Below are 20,540 nucleotides of genomic sequence, written 5' to 3' on the forward strand. Positions count from 1 at the left end.
AAGCCGTCGGAGTTCTTCCCGAACTGTCTTCTGGCGACGGCGTATCTCAATGCAATGGTCACGAAACGGGCCCCACTTCTGAAGGAATCATAAACTATGGAGACTCTCCCCGGAAAAAGTGCAGAGTATGCCAATTGGGACAATGGAGAATTATGCACCTTACCGTTTCTCTCAACTTTGTCCCACTTAGCCAACATATAGGCACGAGGAATGCGAACGCTGCTAAACTGAATCCATCCGATGTCAGCACCGTCTACGCCCATCTTGGCGCCGACGTCACCCACAGAGACACCCGGCATCAAATCGTGGTTGGAATCTCTCAAGGGCACCACAAAGGTCTTGATACCGTGGTCCACGCCCTCCACGATCAAACGGGCATAAACGCAACAGTGGGTAGAGGTGTGAGCTGCCCCAGCCGTCCAGAACTTGGTAGCACCCACATGGGGGGTGTTGATGACAAACTCATCGGTACCGACATCAAAAGTGGCGGTGGTTTCCAAGCCAGCAATGTTGGAACCATGGGCAAGCTCGGTTATGGCAAAACACCCGTAGATCCCCCTCATCTTCGAGGCGCCCTTGGTGGTGATCCAATACCGAAACTGTTCTTCCGTACCGTTCCCACGAATGCAGTTGTAGAACAACCCCATGTGGATATGAAGCATAGCAGCAGTCTGCGGATCAAAGGTGCAAATCAAATGAAAACGCTTAGAGAACACTTCAGGGGTGTCATTTTCCAAGTACTGGGCCATGCGGGCAATCTTCTTAGCTGTGAGCTCACGCTTTTGATCCTTGGAAAGGTCGTAAACGGCAGTGGACGTGGCGATGATAGGGTCACGTTCGAATTGGAGGTAAATGCTCTTGACCAAGGCAGCCTGTTCACTACCACCCTCCAAGAAATTGTTCATAACATCGAGATCAAAGTTGGTTTGGGCTCTTTCTCTAGCGATAGAGGCCGCTGGGTCTGGACCTTTTGCGTAGGTGACAGACATGGTATTGTGTATTAGTATGTGAGGAAGTGATATTCACCGAGTGTACCGTGAAAGAAAGGATAGGGGATGGTATATATACGGTGCGATGTGAAACGTCTACGGCTACCATAGACGTGTGTTTCTTCCTAAAACTGCAGGAATTGTTGCTATGGCGGAACGATGGCACCCACCGTCTAATTATCCGTGATAGCAACTATGTAGTTCAGTATATGTAAAGGGATGTAAGCCGAAAAACTTTGGTTTAGTCGAGTTTGTTTTGTATCATGGCTAAGTTTAGCCATTTTATAGCGCCACGGTTTGCAGATACTTTAATCCATAGTATCTGTAAACCTGCCCACCGAACTACCGCTTTCCTTTGTGTGACTGCTAGTTATAATTCGAGCTATAGTATTGGTTCCCATCCCTTGTGTCGTCCTACTTAACAAGATATGGTGGAGTACACCGTCTCGTCCATATATATGCATCCTGCATGACCCCTGGCTGTTTTGTTGGGCCCACTCGTGAACCTTAAAGGGTTTTACGTAATCCTTTGTATTAGACTCTTTAGTGCCAGGGTTATGGTTAAGGAAATTTTTTCACCAAGGAGTTCCGTCTCGAGTAATATATCATAGTGGGTCTCTACCCGTTTCTGCGTAATCAATAGCAAACCCCCCATGATTCGAACAAGCCTTTTCGGGATCCATTCAAAGTAGCGAAGTAAAATCACGTAATCTAATATTTCACGGGGTATGTTCTAGGGTCTGTATTGAAATCCAGTCCTGAGCCTCTTCCGGTTTCCCAAGACTTTATATCTAGACCTCGGGAACACCCCAGTCTAAAATGGTAACATTCCCGCCTGCAGGTACTTTACTTGATTTTGAGCCTTAAATTTCATGGTTTATTCAAGAAATCACAGTTGCAGGTCCATACTTGGTGTAGCCATTTTTTTGGTCGTGCGCGGTCATTCAATCGGTCAAGACACGCATAAAAAACAAAAAAATTATCCAGGCCATCGCGACTGTTATCTAAGCGCTTCCTGCCTGATCTCGATCTATAGATAAGTTCGAGGTCTGAAGGTTCTCCATCCAAAATGGCCGTTAAAAAGAAGACAAACTCTCTTAGAGGTAAAGCCGCTACCCGTGCCGTCAGCTCTGCTGCCAAAGCCCAGAATGCCGAGGCAACCGGCATCACCGAACTAAAAGACTTGAACCCGTTCTTGCACCAACTCAAACAGACCAAGAGAGACAAGATGTTGACCAAAGCCACTGAGTTCATCGGGAAGTTAAAGTCTGGTAACACCTCTGGGCAGATCTCCAAGTCCTCCTTGAGAAGACAGAAACGTAAGGTCAAGGAACAGTTGAAGCCAAAGATGGAGGACTTGTTAACTTCCTTGCCCCTGAATTTGCTCGAGACCGCCGAAACCACCAGAATCGTCGCCGCCCCAACCGCCCAGTTCGTTAACAAGCTGGTTAAGAACAAGCCTAGCATAATGAAAAAGAAGGGCTCTTTGAAGATTATCCAGGAAGAAACAATCAAGTTCCATAGTGTGTTGAGTGACAAGTCTTTTAGAGCCAATCCTATGGATGCCATGAGACAATCCTTGCTCGCCCAGCAGCAGCAGAAATAAAGGATGGGGTATATTTTGTGGAGGAGGTTTGTACTTTAAGGTACATGTGTATATTAGAGTTATATGAGATTGCTTTGCTCGACTTGTAAAGGGCTATAAATGCCAAAGGCAGCCTATGAGGTCACAGATTTGTGCCCTTTGGAGTTATCATAGGCTTTTATCACCACTTTTCTGGTTTAGCCGTGTGAAAGCCATATTTCTGGTCAAAAGTAGCGCTTGCTGAGCTTCCAATTCCGCCAGGGCGTTGCCCTGGTGTTCGTGGCGAACCAAATCGACGCTTACTACTCCATCTTGGCGAAACTCCACCTTCACCGCTTTGCCAGACCGCTGTTGGAGCCCTGACACCTGCTGGAGAAACAGGCTGAAACACATAGGCTTCGTAATGCGATCGTCTAAGAACTCTATGTTGTGGACTGGCGTCACTAGCTTGGCCAACTTGGCCTTCAAGACTTCGAGCCTCAAGCAAAAGAATAGTTTCTGAATCAACGGCAAGGGAACCACCAAAAAGTCCACCGCATTGACCCTATTCGACCCGACAGCTTCCTCTCCGTAGCAACCACCCCGGTTCACTGTTGAGTCACGGAACGCTTCGCGGAGCAAATCGTACCCCGACGCGTATTCATGACACCTGATCGCCAACTTGCTCACATCCATGCGCAAAAAACTCATAAAAATCTTGTAGTACAACCCCAAAAGCGTGTCTCTGATACTGGGGGCCTCCTGAACCGGAGGACCCTTCCTTAAGTCGAAATCGCGCCGAGAGGCTTCAACGGTCTCTCCCCCTTCTGCGTCAACCTCCATTTGTAGAGGATCAGCTGCACTGCTGTGTTTCTCGAGCACTCTCAATAAGGTTCCAGAAAGAGTAAAAAACCGGTCGTCCTGACCGTAGTTGCTCTCCTTTGCGGTAATGCTATCGTACCTGAGTTCCTTCCACAAGGAAAACAGTTTGGATTTTAATATGGCTTGAAACTTGGTGTCGCGGTCCACCAATACCTGGATGTCGCGAAGAGATGACACAGACAAGAGTTTGGTCAAAATATAATACAAGCGGACCCGCACGGTGGTATCTGAATCGTTTGCCCCAGGCCCCTCCTCCTTGAAGGGCGGAATGTTTACCAAAACTTGGAAACACTCACCAGCTGCCTTCAACGCCGATGCATCGCGGTTAACGATGTAGCTCTGTAAATACATCAACCCGGAGGTATAGTAATAGTCTACCAAGTGACTAGGCATTAAGCCGCATACTCCATTAACAAAGGCCTTGGCAGCCTTGGGGCGTGAGGGGTTGGCCAGTGTTCCCGAGATGATTTTCGCCTGGATTTCGGTAAACTCCTTCAACATCTCGAACTCCTGAAAGTTATTAGCCAACTTCACCAGATAGGTCAACAAAGGAGTGACGGTCATCATATAGGACCTGCTGCCACGTTTTGTTTGCAACTGTTCAGTCACGAACGCGTAGTATTTGTTGGTCAATTCCTGTAAGCGAACCGCACCTAACTCCACCTGATACGCCTTGGAAACCTGATAAAACAAAGCGATAAACTGGTTGAAAAACGGGTTTATGAGGTGGGCAGTGCTTTCAGGTTCGGTCTTTGCCTGGTGCGGGGTCTGTGGGGGCGCGTAGTAAATGAGTTCGGCGTCCGCCGTGGAGATGTAATGGAATACAAGCTCGAACACTCTGCGGACGTACACACATTCAGCAGGCTCGGTACTAACCGAATTGAGTGGGATGGGGCAGGCGGTCTGCGCCGATGGAGGCAACGTGTCTTGCAATAGCCTCACCAAGAGAAGCACCCAGAGGGAGTTGTGTTTCAGGGTGTCGTTGTACTTTTGGAGAATCTGCAAAAGGTAGCTAAACCAGTCACCGTAATCTGTGGCATCACAAGCAGGGCGGGTAGCAGTGAAGTAGGATCGCAAGACATCGTCGATAGTTGTAAAGAGAACCTCGTAGTCGGTAGTAAGCGGGTCCTCTGGAGTGGCAAAGTACGGTTCGCTGACGTTGTCGACAGACATTTTTGGCAATCACAATTCAGACTACTCAAGATATGGTATATTGTTGTAGTAAAATACCAGTATAATAACACTAAAAATGAGTGTTATAAATGGCACGTGAGTCTGTTCCAATTTGCTTCTGATCTAAACCCCGTTGGTCGATAAGCGAACGTGGAGAGGTTCAGAGGGGCCGCTTCTCGTCGGTCATCGCACGCCATTACTTGCACACTTCGGATCTCCTCCACGAGACAGGTTGGTTCCTCCAAACCCAGGAAATAATAGAAAGACAATTCCGTGTCTAAATCACTCTAAAACGTTTCACCCTTCTAGTGGAAAAAACGCAAAGGTATGAACGTTGTAGATGCCTCAGCTCTCACAATGGTTGTATCTGCATCTTAACCAACCGGCATCATGCACAGCTTATCCAAGTATACAGCGATATGAGAAGTTCAAAGGGGAAATAGTTTATCGTAGTGGTGATTAAAATCAAAGTAAACTATTTGAAATAATATAATACCCCTTTTTGATAGCTCTTCATCTGGACCTGGTGTGCAATATACTCGTGGGCTATACTATGTTGACCACAGTAAATCACTCTCTAAATACGCAGAGGTATTGAAAAGGATTAAACTCGTCTTGGGTGGGGATATTGAACGTTGATCGGCGAAATAAATCCGATACAGCTTCGAATTCAGGACCTCAATTCGGTCGGGAATGCTCAAGGGAACTATACGGAGTGTAGATCTCCGCGTGAACCATTGTCATGCTTTCGCAGATCCAGCATGGAAATGATAAAATGCCGCACAACGAAGTTCTCTTGCTCAGATCCTTGTGGGTGGTGTATTTGGGAATGAACCTTAAAGAGCCTGTTTTGTTCGAAAATTCACATCCGAGAAAACCCAAAAACAGGAACTACGTTGATTTGAGAGATGGGTTTAGAGAACATTCAGAACCCCCAAAGCATATCGGTAAAGCTTCACAGCGGTACTGAAAGAATTTACGTTTCCAATAACTTGCAGCTACGTAGAAATCTCTGGTGAACTAGGGAAGGAAGTGTCGAAACGCCATTCCTTTGCTCTAGATATGATCTGCTATACCAGCTATGGAGATATCGAAACGGAATCCTTGAACGTTTTTGAATTCGCTCGCACATGCAAGTTGACGCTAGAATTTTGGGTTTGGCTGGCTGTGCATGAATAACCTATTCGCCAGTCTTTAAGACTCTGTTTCACAATGAACTCTAAACCTAACGATGATGGCACTAGAATGTGTAAAATGGAATAACTAACCTATCATGCAGATGCTAAGAGATACGTATGTACGGTAGCCATAACCGTGTTCTACGTAATAGCAATTGTGGGAAGGAATTACGAACCCTTGGCGACACTGTGGGCAGTTTGCTTGCTTGCTCTGTCGCACCTGGTCCCGAAAGTTTATACAGGTTGATTATTTGAATGTAAATTAATTTCGGTCATGAACCCGTCCCACTAAGTTTGGGCCCACTGCAAACGAGTGCGAAGGAGGAAACGTGGGCATTCACAAATAACGCTCATTACGAAACTTTCCACAAGGCATAAGCTCCCTGTACGTCTGAGATCTCCTTCAAACGTTTACTGGTGCCTAAATACTTACAAGATCATGCCGCATAACCATTATAATGACTAGCATATAGTTCAGTGCTAACAGGAGTTATGGTGCTATGGCATATATAGCAATAGCCTATGACATGGTTTAAGTGCCAAACGCAATACATGTCTCTGGGACCCTAGCCACAAGTTTTGAAGGTAAGGGTCAGTTGAAATACTTCTAACAGCATACTTAAACCGGTGCTTCTTGAAATCGCAATATAACCGGCTGGGAAAGTGGTCAACGCATCACTGAAATAGCATTTGACTGACTGTCTAAATCCAGAGATGCAGATTGTTTACCAGGGTAGTATGCGTTAGTGCAGGAATTGGGCTATTGCCGCATTCATATCTAGCCACAGCGAAGTGGACCTTTGCTCTCTTCCATCTCTCGTCTATACCACACTCTAAAAGTACTAGAAATTTCCCTCTTTCGAGGACTGGAGGAGATTTGGTGCCAATAATAGGGAATATAAGCGTACATAGTCTCCGGCTAGAGCAGGCCAAAAGGTACCGCGTAGGCAGTTCTCGGCTTAAACAACTTTTGAACAGCCAGATTAAGTTCAATCGCAGGTTCCAGCCCGAGGCTTTTATGCACTAAATTTCTAAGCACTTCTAACCTCCAATGGGCGCTGCCTTGGTGAAAATAAACATGGAACAGAAGACTTGTGGCTTTCGCTCCAAAGCGTATACTTAAGCCTCTTTGTGCAGGCGTCAAGAAATGTCCTTCTGGACATATGGCGTCATACATTCATTGTTGACGACTTAGAATGTTGGAGGCCCCGACAACTGGCATAAGTTAACAGAGGCCTTGGCATAACCGCTTCATGCGATGCACCGCTTGTTTACCGTCGTATTACTTGTACACAGTAAATGAGCGACCTGTGCAAGTCTCGACAGGGATAAGTCTCAGATACATGGAGCGTCTAGTGTGGGTACCCATTGACCCTGGATACTCTATCAGCCTTGTCGATTATCTCCGTAATTTTGCGCAGAAAGACAACCACTTGACAAGAGTTGGGAGTCCTATAACTTCGCACTATTGGAATGTCATTTTGATTCTATAACTCGGGTTTAGCTCCCGAAAAGTGATAGCTTGCCAGGGAGTGGGCCCCGGTAAATTGATGTCAACCGATCCATCTGCAGGCCGTTCATAAAGCTTAGTCCTGGTATGCATGACATGCTGGGCTAGTTGCCGCTCGGGGACCCGGAGAAATATGCAGTAACTTGCACCAGTCTCGCTAGCTTGTTGCGGTTCGACCTTGAGAAATTCTACACTCACAATCTGTTGGATTAGACATATTTCACCGAATCTTAGAATCTATAGCTATTTTCTATAACACGCTAGGCTAGCCCAAGATGGAAAGTGCCGTCTGACGTTATTGTGGTAACGGATCCGATATAACCCTCGATAAGCCGTAGTCTCTGGGCTAGACGCCCCCAAACTGGCTGGGACAACTCCGATCAGGTCTTTCAAAGGGATACACAGACGTTCGAGCCACCTACCCGCATAACTTTTATGCAGCCCACACTTTGGCATTAACCCCCCGATCAGATCGCAATCTGGGATCTTCGATGCATCATACATCAGCGCACGCATGAGCACATAAGCCTGCACAGGCAAGTTTGGTCTAAAATACAACCATATCTGGGATTATTACATATTCTCGCAGGATCTTCTCTACGCAAATTGTAGCCTATATCTCTTTTTTAACTCCTTGATGTTAAGAGAAGTGATGTGCTTCCAATTTAGGTTCACCCGTACTTCCCAACTGTGTTTACAAGCTCTCAAACCATGTAAGGCCCGAGCACACATTCCGGTGAGTTGCAGCTTCTCCCGATTAAATCGCCTATAAATATGGGCCCTTTCCCGCTAGGTTGATGCTTGTTTGTTTGTTTTATTTCTAGTTACCCACCAATCTTCTAACTACACAATGAAGTTCTGCTCCGCTATCCTCACCGCTTTGGCCGTCGCCTCTTCTGTTATTGCTGCCCCAGCTCCAGCTGCCGCCATTAAAGTCCCTACTATTTCTCTCCCAATTGCTGCCATCCAGTCTTCTATTGTCCTCCAACTTGAGAACGCTCTCTCTGGAATTGCGGCCCTTGCCTCCTCTGCTGCGGATGCTCCGGATGCTCAGGTCTCTAATGTTGTTAGCTCTGTTGTGGCTGTCGTCGAGGCCCAGCAATCCGGTATCGCTGCTGCCATCAGTTCTATTGTTGGTAAGAATACAGGTGTGATCCCAAGCTCCCTTCTTGCTCAGGAGACCATCATCCAGTCTGCGTTGGGTGAAGTTCTCGCTGCTGCCACTGGTGCTCTCTCGTCTGCCAGCTCTCCAGCTGAAGCTGTTACTGTTATCACCTCTGCCCTTTCTAGTGTTACCAATATCCTCTCGGCCGCTGTGTCCACCGTTACTGTCCTTATTACCGGTCTTATCGCCGGTGTTGCTAACCCAACCACTCTTCCGGCCAACCTTTCTGTTTCTCTCCAATATGCTTTGAGCGCGCTTACCAGTGCGCTCACTGGCACCCTCCTTGGTGGCCTTTTGGGTGGACTTACCGGTGGACTGGGTCCTGACCCCGTCACTGGTATTTTATCTACCGTTGTCGGCCTTTTGGGCGGTATCACAAATTCTAACCCTCTCTCTGGTCTTTTGGGCGGTATTGTGACCGGTGGTACTAACCCACTCTCGGGCCTCTTGGGCGGTTTGTAGGGTGGCAAATGTGTTTTTTTTTTATATAAATCAGGAACCTTGATCCTTTTTTTAAATTAGTCTTTGGTACTGGTACCAACGAACTATATCTTTCAGCTTCAGCAAGATCAGCTTGAGCTTTTTTCAGTTATATTCTATTTCAGTCAATATCAGGTGCATCCTTTGGATTGCTTATGCTTGGACATATACACCCTCTTGTTAAGTCCGATTGGCGTGACCATTTCTCATAGAAACATAGACTTGAGGTTTCATTAGCGAAAAATGTTATTTACCACTATTGGATCACTTGTTATTGTTTCCTTTCGGCTCTAAGCCACGCCCAGCCTGTAAGTCTCCGATTTAGGTCCCAGTTTGTTAATGTCCTAAGCCCCACTGTAGCAAAGGTACTATTTAACTAGACGGGTGTCGGCGATCACTATCTCCTTACCTCCAATAGGCGGACCCCCCTGGTATCGTATCCGCCTCGGTATATATGGCCACCGCCTATCCTTTTCTTGTGTATATCCTACGGATGAAGAGTATTCTCTTTTAGCTAGCTAACAGTATCTGTAGTATATCTCTACCTCAAGGGTAGAATATCTACTAATAGTAATACTGGTTGCCTATATAATGTATATAGGATAAAGGAGGGAGAGATCGACCTCCTTATATAGAGTATTGATCCCTATCACGTGACAGTTACGCGATTACTACAGCATCCACTATTACCTTCTAAATATATTGCACCCTCTATCTTCTCTAATACAACAGGTTTAGCTCTTTCGATATCCTGTTTTCTGTTTATCATTAGTTCAGGATATTTCGCACAATTTAAATTATTAAACTAAATACAGGTTCCGTCATCATCAATTACGTCATTATATTTATATTTCTGAATAAAGAATGTTAAAGTCTGATATAAACCTTACTATATACAACAATACCCATTTTATCTCTTCGAGCTATATCACCATTGTTTAGGTATGCCAATTTTTCACCATATATTGCTAATGGATGCTTATATATACATATCGATTATAAAACTATACGCGAGCGGACTAATGTACGGTATCACATCACGTAGTACGCGCCTCGCAAATAATTCAGATGTGCATTTTCATGCGTACGTGTTCCTGCGCTTACAGTTTGTGGAGCGAGCCCAGGACAAACGATTCGAGGAACATCGCCCATTAATGCCAGTGAAGCTGCATATCTCGTGCGGCTAGTAATTTACATGACGGCCGGGGTTTGGGGGTGTGAGTGCGTCTTAGTGCACATACAAATGGCGCGCTAGACTGTGCCTGGGCGATGGCTTGGCTCCCCGCTAACCACGCGCCTTTTTAAGCTTCCTCTCCACATAGCGGAAATGGATCTGTTATACAGACTTCCATTCCCCTACGAAACGCGCTTATTTATTCGTTGCTTCTTATACAAGCTCCAAACACCGATTCACCCCTTAAAATAGTTCAGTAGAGGGAAGAAAAATGGTTCAAGTCCAGTATAAGGCTACTGCTGACAGGTACTTGACAAATGGTTTGCTTATGAAACTTTCCAATGCGATAATTACACCATGGCTAGAGATCGGGCAAGACGGCACTCGTTTTAAGGATTTTGGTCTCGGCGAACTTTCCCAGCTCTTCCAACAAGACTTTTATGTAACCGTGGCCCAAGATCCTAAAAACACTCTGACCACCAACCGTTATCAGCCTTTATCACCGATGGTTTAATCTTGCTAATTTTTGCACCGCGATTTCCATATTGCTTAGGTTATACTCATATCCATGAATCGTGAAGCTAATTGCTGCCGACCATGGACAATTGCTAATGTTCCAGATTTCCACGCTAGGATCTTCTTTATGCTTGGAAAATTCTCGCCTACAGATCGCCTCGCGCATAACGCTAAAAAACAAACGCAACAATCAGTCTCCTTTAGCCACTCACGTGCCTCCAACATGCCTAAATCCTGTGGGCAAGGCGGGCGCCTGCGTGTCCCAGGACTGTGGGCCCCAGTATTTTTCCTGCGCTTTTTTCGGGTGCAGCGTAAACAAAGATCAGGTACAGGAGTAAAGCGACAACGGTCAAAGATTTTCGTTCAACGATCAACAGATATTAAAACACACGGTGGTATACTGAACTATTACGGTTGCTGTCTACCGCCCCACGTTTACCACCTACCCCTCTTACATTCACTCTCTCTATTACCCTTCCAAGGAATCTACCGGCTCCAGGCCACATTTCACATCACCGGACACCCATTGTACCTACAACTTCTGCCAATCATCCTAATTCAGCTATTTCTGATAGCCAAATCCTTGTTTTTATACCCAAACCCACCGTTACTTTTAATACCATGACCCTCTCACAGATGAACGATGCCAGAACACACGCCGAGAGCGATGCTCATGCACACAGCGATTCCACCGATATAAATACTATAAAAACCAACACAAGCGCTAAAGCCTATGAGTGGCGCAATGACAGTGACACCTACGCTTATGGCCACCATGGGGAGGTTATCTACGACTCAGAGTACCTCTTTCCGTTCCCCAACCCTGCCGCAGGCTCACCGCTTCTCCGGTTCGAGCCCACCAAGGCGGACCAGCTTGCAGTGGCCAACATTACCGCGCTCGTGGCGCAGCTCACGTCTCCAAACTCTGTTGACTATGACTTTTTGTACGACTTCTTCCTCACGTACCGCATGTTCGTTACGCCAACAAAACTCCTCGACTTGCTTATGGCGCGGCTTGTGTGGGCGCTCCAGTACCACGCGCGCGGGCGCGACACGTACGCACGCGACCACAACCCGCAGTACGAGACGCTCGGTGCGCTTGTGCTCGTGCGCACGTTCGTCGTGTTGCGACACTGGATCATCAACTTTTTCCGGCAGGACTTTGGGAGCAACTACGCGCTCCAGGAGCAGTTTGTGGAGCGATTGAACGACGTGATCGCGCGCTCTGGATTGCTCGTGAGTGACCTTGCGCGTCGCGTCATCACCGATTTGCGCGCGCACTGGCTCAAGCTCGTAGACGAGTCCCCTGAAACCACCTTCGACGAAGAACACACGCCGCAGTTGCTCCCATCTGCTCTCAACTCATCCACAAACAAAATAGGTTCCACCTTGTTCAACTACCGCATTCCCGAGGACATCCCTGGCGTGACCCACCGCCACGAAGAGGACGTTGATGATGGCAAAACGACTGCTGATGTCGTTCCGAGCCTCGCGCTTGCCAGAATCATGCAATTAAAGAATCAGAAATCCACCCCGAGCCTCTTGCATTCGTTTCCCGCGGAGGATACGGCCTCCGACCCTGGTCGCTCGTTCTATATTAACCCGGATAACAACAAACCAGTGTTTATGAAGGAGTTTAATATTCGTTCAGATGAGTCTTTAGATGAGCCAAGGCCCCCGAAAACCCACAAGGCCCTGAACTCCGTCTCCACAACCTCCTCCAACGCTACAATCACTTCCCGCGACAAGGGCACGATCCTCAATCCGCGCGACAACTCGGTCGGGCTCCGCAGGACCGTCAAGGTGCAGTTGAGCGAGCCATACGCGCCAACACAAGGCGTGATTCGTCTCAGCATGCCGCTTCTCCGCGGTGAGACGACCATCTCCCCCTATCCCGGGGATAAGCGGTTCTTCGACGAGCAGCGGGAACCGCTTTCGCGTGGCTTCACCACCAACGGCGCGTTGAATATCATGTCCTTGAGCTCGCTCAGCTACGATGAGACCGCCGTGGTTCCCAAGACACCCGCAAAGAAGATGTTTCTTCGGTTTCCGAGCGAGGACAGGGCCATCGAGTCGCCGAAAGAATTCAGGCCCCCAAAGGCTGAGGACTGGAAAAAGATCTTCAAGGCCCCGCCTTTGCTTGATGGCGGCCCCCAGTTGAGTCTGCGGAGCCGCAAAAGCTCGTTTTCGTCGTTGCTCGATTCGTCTGCGAATGGGTTGAACCGCTTGTCGTCGCTCAGATTGAAGCGCAAGCCGTCCAGTCTTCCGTTATCCCCGCCAGGCTCCGTCCACGACAATGACAAAACTGAGGAGCATTCTCCTTTGATAGACACCAGTCTGGTTTCTGAGGATAAGGTGGACTGTTTGAGCAAGATGTCTGTGATGGAGTTGCACCAAATCGCGGAGTTCTTCCAGGCGAATTTATCGAAGTTCGACTATCAAGGTCTCGGGATTCTCGGGATCAATAACCAGGGCGACGTGGTGATGAATCAAGGAGAGACCCTTGTGGGTGAGAGTTTCACTGCCTCCGCGCTTCTTCTCCGTCGGTCGCGGGCCAAGTTGATGAGCACTATGCTTTCTGACCCGAACGAAGGAACGGGTGAGGCGGATGCTTCGTTTGGCGCCCTAAGTGCTGAAGTCAATGCCTCGATGCTTGATGTACCGCGGATCCGTGCGCGCGCGAACGTAGAGTTGTCCACGGTGGATAAGGAGGCCGACTTTGACTTTGGCTTCGACTTTGACCGAAAAGAGGTGGTTTCTGGGAGCTTTGTGCGCCATGACCAGACCGACCACGACGTTCTTGTCGAGGATTCTGATGGTGGCGATACGTCGCAGGATATGGGCTCCATCCGGCCCTATCGGCCGGGCCACAACTACAGCTCCGAGATTTTTAAATCGTCAAAGCTCTTTTCCAACCCCAGCCTCTCGCAGATTTCCAGCATCAACAAGCGCAACAGTATCTTGTCAAATAGCGACACCAAGAGCTATATAAGCTACGACTCCGCAATCAGCGCGGATCAGGGCCGAAAGGTAAATCCGCGGAGTCGAGACTTGGGCGAAGAGAGAGGGCTCCGCTCATCGACACAGTTCTTTGACGCCCTGTTTGACATCGAGGATATTACATCGGATATACGTCCCCTCAGTATGGCACAAGGTGACCATTTCGGTGAAGTGGGTTCTGAGGTCCAGCCGAGCGAAACTAGTCTCGGCGAGGTCAAGCGGGACTCAGTCCGGCCTAGTTATTCTGAAAAATTGGGTCCAGGGACCAAGTCCAGCGGCTCTGAAACTAAAAGGGATTCCGAGTTCAGACTGGGAACCAGGGTCTCCACGCTGACGGCCACCAAGCACAGCTCGTCCATTTCTAGCAAATCGTACATTAGCTACGACTCGGACCTCTCAATCAACGTCAGTGATGCCAACTACGTAAATGTCACGTTTCAGAACGACCTTTTGCGGAAGAAGCATGGGTTTGCTAACCTCCAGGGGTCGGACCTCAGCCCGCGGCTCCAGAACCTCGACACAATTTTCGGTGAGATGGAATCCCCGCAGAGCGACGCTCCGCTGGGTAACTCTAGGGCAACCATTTCCGAGGGAAAGAAGTACAACCTTTCCGTCTCGTCGTACGACTCCATCTTTGACGACCTCAGGGAGAAAAACCACACGTCAGGAAACAGCACTGACGCCAGCCGTGACGGAAGCAACCCCGGGGTGGTAGACTTGGTATCGCCAAACCTTGCTGGGCCGGCCCTGCGATCCAGCCGGGTATCGAGAACCCCCGACGGCTCCATTCTGTTGATTCGCAATACCCAGATGGACTCCCTGGACTCTGTCTTTCGCTCAGATACTCCACCGCTCAGCATGCTTGACTCCAACAAATCGGCCGCCATTCCTGGCTTGGACTCCAAGATGTTGCGTGAGTTGGCTAGTATCCCAGATACCGAGGTGGATGAGAACGAGGATGCCCTCACGAATGCCTTGTTGATGTTGGAGGGGCGGTTCAGTCCGCATTTTCTGCAGCCAAGTGCGCTTCCGTCTAATTCCAGTACTCTCAAGGACTTTAGACAGCTCTTGCATTCACCGTTGAACCCGGGGGTGGAGGCCGAGGAACACCCACAGACAGACAGGGGGGAATCATGCGACGAGAAGGAGTCACAGGAGAGTGCTCATGATGAGGGATACCTCCAGGAGCTCATTGAGGGCGACAAGGTGATGTACCGGTTGTCGAAGATGTTGGGGACGGGGATTTTTGACGAGCAGGGTCCGCTGAACGTTTCTATGCGGATGAATAATGTCAAACAGGTGTCGAAGTTTGTGTTTGAGCGGTACAACCAGGTTATCTCGCCCGCAATTGAGCTGTATCTCCCGGTGGAGGACTTGATGCAGGGGAACAGCCATTGTCCGTTCATTGTTCACTACTCGTCGCTAGACGTGGCGGTGCACTTGACATACATCGAACGCGACTTGGTGCTCGACATCGACTGGAAGGAGTTGATTGAGTTGAAGTGGAATCAGAACATGAAGCCGTACAACTCGTGGTTGGAGTTGATCTTGGACTACACGGATGTACGGGGCGTGGAGCTTGTGATCTCGCGTTTCAACCTCCAGGTGAACTGGGTCATTTCCGAGGTACTTTTGTGCAAGGATCCGTCCTTCCGTTGTGACATCATCTCGCGCTTCATACATGTGGCACAGCACTGCAAAGAGATGCAAAACTTCAATTCGTTGGTGCAGATCATTTTGGCATTGACCAACGCCCAGATCAGCGGGTTGAAGGAAACGTGGCGAGTGTTGGACCCGGGCGACATCTTGATGTTCAAGAACTTGGAGGCCCTCACGATGCCGCACAAGAACTTCCAGCGGCTCCGCAGTGCTATGGATAATATAAAGCCATCCAAGGGGTGCATCCCCTTCCTTGGCTTGTACATGTCTGACTTGACCTTCAACGCTGAGCGTCCAGTTTTTGTCAAGCCCAAGGCTCATGGGACCGGCGAAGACACCACCGTGGTGCTGGACACGACGATCGACACTATCAGCGAGGTGGATGCGAAGTTGATCAACTTTGGCCGCTTCCGCACCTCCGTCTCCATCGTCAAGTCGCTCAGCCAGTGTATTGACTGGTCGAACTTGTATGACTTGACCGTGCATCGCGAGCTCTTGAGCAAGTGTTTATACATTCGCAGCTTGACCGACGACCAGATGTCGGTCGCCAGGAAGTATTTGATTGATGCGTAAGGTGAATTTATTGTGAATTTAATGTTGCAGGTAAATCATAAAAGTAAACAATTTTGCAACGTGAAATAGAACTAGAGGGTGGTGTTTACCGTTGGTTATTAATAAAAACCGGGACGAGTTTCTAGGCTTTTTGATAAATTGGCAATTTTATATTCATAACCAAATCCTCGTAGTGCTTGTACATAGTTCACGTATTGTATTTTAAGCCCTTCTTCAGGCAGTCTCTTTAGCCACGCGGTTATTTCAAAGACATTACTATTGAACTATTAATATAACGCTAAAATTTTATTGCTTAATACATAAATCTCCGGTAAATGTTACACTGTAATGATCTTCGAGTGCCCTACTAACAGCCTAATCGGGCCTCTACAAGTACTGTATATAGCTCCCCCCTTGTGAGGCTTCCTGGTAGTACACCGCCCAACTCACGTGATTTGAAAATCTCACCAACGCTCGAGAGTTTTAAAAATCCGACGGCGGCAGCAATCCGAAGCCAGCCAAAACACTGTATTACTACACATAATGGGTAAGGGTTTGTTATACACCGGTGTTTTGGCTTCTGCCCTTTTGGGATATGCTGTCTATTTTGACTACTCCCGTCGCAACTCGGCCGACTTCAGAAAGCAGTTGAGAAGGAACAAGAAGGTGCTCCAGACTGAGGAAAAGGCAGCCAAAGATAAAAACAACAGGGCCAAGACGACCTACATGAAACTTGCTGTCGAAACCTCCTTGCTTACCGATCCCCTTCCAACCGATTTGGCCGGCAAGGAGACTTACTTCATGGCCCAGGTCTCCCAGGCTGAGAAGTTGGCTGCTGTCCCAGGTCAGGATGTCGAAGCCGCTGTCGCCTTTTACAAGGCGCTCTGTGTCTACCCTAAGCCATCGGACTTGTTGGCGATCTATCAGAAGTCGGTCCCAGAAAATGTTTACGAGTTGATCATTTTGGCCATCGCCACCCACCCACCCCAGTCCTTGGCTAACATCTTGGGCGACTCCATCTCCCAGCCAACCGAAGAGTTCGACTTTGCCGAAGAACCAGAACAGGAAGAGCAGGATTAAGCGTCGATCCACCTCGGTTACTCTGTATATACATATAAACGTATTTTAAATCGACACCTGTAGATGCGCATTGGATGAAACAAGAGTGTTTCTGGCGTTGTGCACCGTCGAAGGGGATCACCGTCCTTGAAACCCCCTTGCTTAATAATAGCAATATAAGGTGTAGCTGTCATGAAAAATCTCTGGTCTTTCGATTCTGATCAACAGATATCCCCGGGTTATCACTCCGCTCAGTCAATGTATTTTGGTCTGATGCTGGCTTATGTCTGAAACTTGTAGCCCAGAGGTCAGTCTGTATCGCAAGACCGGAAGGAGCTGTAAACAGAAGCCTGAACACAATAGTTACCAAACTATGTCAAGGAAATACCGAGACCTTCTAGACATGATACCCTTTGGTATTTATCATACCAAGCGTTTAGACGGAAAGGTGCCACCTCGAGTCTCGAGCTCCGCCGATGTCATTGATTTCTGGAAACACTACTAGAAGCGCTTACCGAATCAAGTTCGAGAAGGTTTCGTGTGCTTATACCTTTATATACACATCTTAGCCCTCCACAATCCTTGCCTATGCCTGTAGACCCTGACGGATATCCATTACTCCGAATATCTTGAAGGGCAGACCTCTGACCCATTACCTTCTATTACTCTAACCCTATACAATAAAGGTTTTAAATTTGATCAAACCTTTAGCCTCATCTTTGCGTGCGATCTCGGTGCCATCGCTTCATTAACTATGCATGCATCCAAAATGAATCTCAAGCTCATCCCTCCAATCGCTTCTGCTTCTTCTTTTCGTAGAACATATCGCTTCGGGAACTACCAAGATTGATAATCTTCGGACAGCCGTCTCTGTCTTTCTCCAAGCGACAGCACTCAAAGCAGTAGAACGCGTCGGAGACACCATGGCCCCCGCACAATATGCACTTTCCGTTTAGCTTCCCAAAGGAACACTCGTCACAGATTCTGGTCTCTCTGGTGGGTCTGTTGTAGCTATCACACGTGGGACATTTCCCGTCGCACTTCTCACAGAGCTTGGCCACAGTGGTGCCCGGCTGTTTGAGGCACATTAGAAGGTCGAACTGGTGGCGAGACATTGTGAAGATAACCTTTGATGTTAATGAGACAGTTGTGAAGATGCAAGTGGAAGGCTGGGATACGTTAATATGGAGGTACTACCAATATTAGATTCGACTATAGTAGGAATTCCAACTCGTGCCAAGTTTCTGGGTGACCTCCTCGGATACCATTTGAGTTCTAATAGATATGCCATAAGTTGGAGTTAAATTTCCAGTCACGTGTTTTAATTTAGTACATGCAGGAAGACAGGTTCTCAACAAGGGTTCCATTAACAGATTCTGATTTGCCTCCCCCCCTAAATGGCCATTTATGTCGTCACATCTCTCTAAATTTCCTCTTGAAGTCATTCATACCATTATATCACAGCTTCCGATCCAAAATCCTCAACAAAAGTGCTATCATGGCTGCTGAGCTTTCTTCCCCGGGGCCTACCAACAATCAGAGCGAGGACTGCACGATCTGTCTTGAGGGGCTCTATGACACGGCTATATCCAACCACATCGGCCGAATCTCCACCTGTGGCCATATTTACCACGCCGAATGCATCAAATCCTGGTCCGACCGCAGCAGCTCCTGTCCCACGTGCCGCCTCCACTTCCAACACATTGATATCCTCGACCACCACATGGCGGTGTACGAACGGTTAGAGGTTAAAGACAAATTTTACCAGTCGGAAGACGTGTTAAACGAGATTCCCGAAGAATTCATCAATCCTCCCGATTCAGAGGACGATTCCAGTTCCCATTTTCGCCACCAGACCAACGACTATCTCCTCCAGTCGCCCTACTCACGGTTTATAACCTGCACGTTGTGCGATAGCCAGAGCGGCAGCAGTATGGTAGGCTCAATGGTGCTGTGTGACGGTTGTTCAGGCTTGTTTCATGTATCCTGTCTCGGGTTGGAAGCGGGAGAACCGTGGTTCTGTCCCATGTGCGATTCCCCCCACGAAGGAACGCGAGCCGTAACCCCGAACATAGGCATAAGGCGGAGTCGGAACTCCATTCTTACCCACAGAATATACGAGGCTGCCACCCGACGGAACCAAGAAATGAGAGGCAGAGCGTTGAATAGCAATCCTCCGGGATTTGATGCATTACCAAGTACCCCTCTTAGTAGCTTTACATCGCTGAGTGTTTCCCTCAATGGATTTACATTGCTGAGCCCCATAGTCCATCGAAACAGATACGAACCGTCGCCGCCGCCACGAAAACTCACCAAAGAAGAAACCAACGCATGGGAGCAGTTTGACAAGGCGAAAGACATGGGGGTTGCCACCGAGCCCTCAGTAACGGCTCGGAAGCGCCAAACGGGTGATGCGGAGCGAAAGTTTAAACGGCCATCGCGCAGAACAAGGGGAAATGAGACAATAATAGAAACGGGTCCATCAACACTAGAAAGCCCCCAGCTCCCCAAAAAATCGCTCGTTTCGTCTATCCTTTCGGAAATGAAAGCTAATAGCTCGAAGATTACAATTGCCAATGATGGCTTGATCATGACAGGAATTAATCTCCACGAAACCAACCCCAACATCCACAATACCCGGTCCCTAGCGACCTTCTCGCCACCAGGATCGCCCAGATCGCCCGAGGCATCAGACTCAGATATCGAAATAAAGTTACCTGATTTCTTTGGGATTGATGCAGGGTTTCAGCCACCCCAAAAGGGGGGTAAAATGCGAGCGGATCTGCCGGTATCAAATTCGGAGTCTGACTCTTCCAGCTCGGTGCTCACGTATGAGAATAAGAAACGGATCCAGGAAAATGTGAGGGACGTGCTTCGTCCGTTATATAAGGATGGTAAGATTGACTTTGACAAGTACACCGCCATCAACAAAACGGTTTCTCGAAAGCTCTACAAGTTGGTTGAACAGAACCCCCCAGGGGCTAGTAGTGAGGGCTACTGGCAGAAGATGGCTGACAAATACACCCAACAGGAGCTTCAGAACGGAAAGACCATATAATGACAAACGGGAAGGTGTTGATTCGCGTTAAGCCTCCAGGAGAGCCTTAAGTTACGATATGACTAAGAGTCGGAAATAAAGGAACGGTGTTCTGGTACGTAATGAAAGGACGGATAACCAAGTGGGGGTACATAAGGTACCCGGTAACAATATAGAATATGCCATTTTAATCGACAATGCTAATATAAAAGGGTCCCAAACCAGGGGCAGCTTTCATAATTAGACTGATTTCGATTGGCCTATGTAAACGGGTAGCTACCGGAAGGAGCATATGTGGGTTTTCTCAGATACATATGCGTGTAAATGTGAGTGGCTTGTGAAGTACCGAAGGTGGCTGAGTAACCTGACCAACAGTGATCATCTACAAAAAAAAACGTTGCCTTGCTCTGATCCCTGGACCTGTATTGGCTTATAGATTACTTCGAAATAAAACGGATGCTCGATCAACAATAGGGAGCCGCTGCGTTTTGGTGTGTTGCCTGAGGCGTCGTGCGTCGTGTAACTAGTCCTTTAGCCCATGCCAACCGCCTAGCGTTCGCGCGTGCGCTCAGAGTTCGCGCTAACGCGTGCCGAGCCTGCAG

The 20,540-nt window shown here is 48.2% G+C and overlaps 8 protein-coding genes across 8 annotated transcripts; 5 read left to right on the forward strand and 3 right to left on the reverse strand.

The window, feature by feature from the left end:
• Nucleotides 1-24: 24 nt before the first annotated feature.
• On the reverse strand, nt 25-989 carry BABINDRAFT_10219 (uncharacterized protein; the record flags this gene model as incomplete). The annotated part of the gene is made up of 1 exon (XM_019126705.1): nt 25-989. A coding segment is annotated over one exon (965 nt), but the record flags the coding sequence as incomplete, so codon positions are not given.
• Nucleotides 990-2,058: 1,069 nt separating this feature from the next.
• BABINDRAFT_41682 (uncharacterized protein) lies at nt 2,059-2,595 on the forward strand (the record flags this gene model as incomplete). Its single annotated transcript, XM_019132038.1, has 1 exon — nt 2,059-2,595. One exon carries the CDS (start codon nt 2,059-2,061, stop codon nt 2,593-2,595), a length of 537 nt encoding a protein of 178 aa, XP_018982646.1.
• Nucleotides 2,596-2,742: 147 nt separating this feature from the next.
• BABINDRAFT_10221 (uncharacterized protein) lies at nt 2,743-4,608 on the reverse strand (the record flags this gene model as incomplete). The annotated part of the gene is made up of 1 exon (XM_019126706.1): nt 2,743-4,608. One exon carries the CDS (start codon nt 4,606-4,608, stop codon nt 2,743-2,745), a length of 1,866 nt encoding a protein of 621 aa, XP_018982647.1.
• A 3,538-nt stretch (nt 4,609-8,146) lies between these two features.
• On the forward strand, nt 8,147-8,923 carry BABINDRAFT_10222 (uncharacterized protein; the record flags this gene model as incomplete). The annotated part of the gene is made up of 1 exon (XM_019126707.1): nt 8,147-8,923. One exon carries the CDS (start codon nt 8,147-8,149, stop codon nt 8,921-8,923), a length of 777 nt encoding a protein of 258 aa, XP_018982648.1.
• Nucleotides 8,924-10,971: 2,048 nt separating this feature from the next.
• Nucleotides 10,972-16,007, forward strand: LTE1 (mitotic regulator). Its single transcript, XM_019129990.1, has one exon. It carries the CDS (start codon nt 11,253-11,255, stop codon nt 15,861-15,863), a length of 4,611 nt encoding a protein of 1,536 aa, XP_018982649.1. The 5' UTR covers nt 10,972-11,252; the 3' UTR covers nt 15,864-16,007.
• A 378-nt stretch (nt 16,008-16,385) lies between these two features.
• On the forward strand, nt 16,386-16,922 carry TOM20 (Tom20p; the record flags this gene model as incomplete). Its single annotated transcript, XM_019127282.1, has 1 exon — nt 16,386-16,922. One exon carries the CDS (start codon nt 16,386-16,388, stop codon nt 16,920-16,922), a length of 537 nt encoding a protein of 178 aa, XP_018982650.1.
• Nucleotides 16,923-17,544: 622 nt separating this feature from the next.
• On the reverse strand, nt 17,545-18,127 carry BABINDRAFT_163583 (U2 snRNP complex subunit). Its single transcript, XM_019129991.1, has one exon. It carries the CDS (start codon nt 18,014-18,016, stop codon nt 17,684-17,686), a length of 333 nt encoding a protein of 110 aa, XP_018982651.1. The 5' UTR covers nt 18,017-18,127; the 3' UTR covers nt 17,545-17,683.
• A 135-nt stretch (nt 18,128-18,262) lies between these two features.
• Nucleotides 18,263-20,401, forward strand: BABINDRAFT_178194 (ubiquitin-protein ligase). The gene has a single exon (XM_019131054.1). The coding sequence runs from the start codon at nt 18,400-18,402 to the stop codon at nt 19,957-19,959; it is 1,560 nt and encodes a 519-aa protein (XP_018982652.1). The 5' UTR covers nt 18,263-18,399; the 3' UTR covers nt 19,960-20,401.
• The last annotated feature ends 139 nt before the right edge of the window (nt 20,402-20,540 follow it).

Source organism: Babjeviella inositovora (assembly GCF_001661335.1).
Source record: "Babjeviella inositovora NRRL Y-12698 unplaced genomic scaffold BABINscaffold_16, whole genome shotgun sequence".
NCBI classification, from domain to species: domain Eukaryota; kingdom Fungi; phylum Ascomycota; class Pichiomycetes; order Serinales; genus Babjeviella; species Babjeviella inositovora.

Excerpts from the sequence above, each read along its gene's own strand:
- LTE1 (XM_019129990.1), top strand. The coding sequence starts at position 11,253 with ATGACCCTCTCACAGATGAACGATGCCAGAACACACGCCGAGAGCGAT.
- BABINDRAFT_163583 (XM_019129991.1), bottom strand. The coding sequence starts at position 18,016 with ATGTCTCGCCACCAGTTCGACCTTCTAATGTGCCTCAAACAGCCGGGC.
- BABINDRAFT_178194 (XM_019131054.1), top strand. The coding sequence starts at position 18,400 with ATGGCTGCTGAGCTTTCTTCCCCGGGGCCTACCAACAATCAGAGCGAG.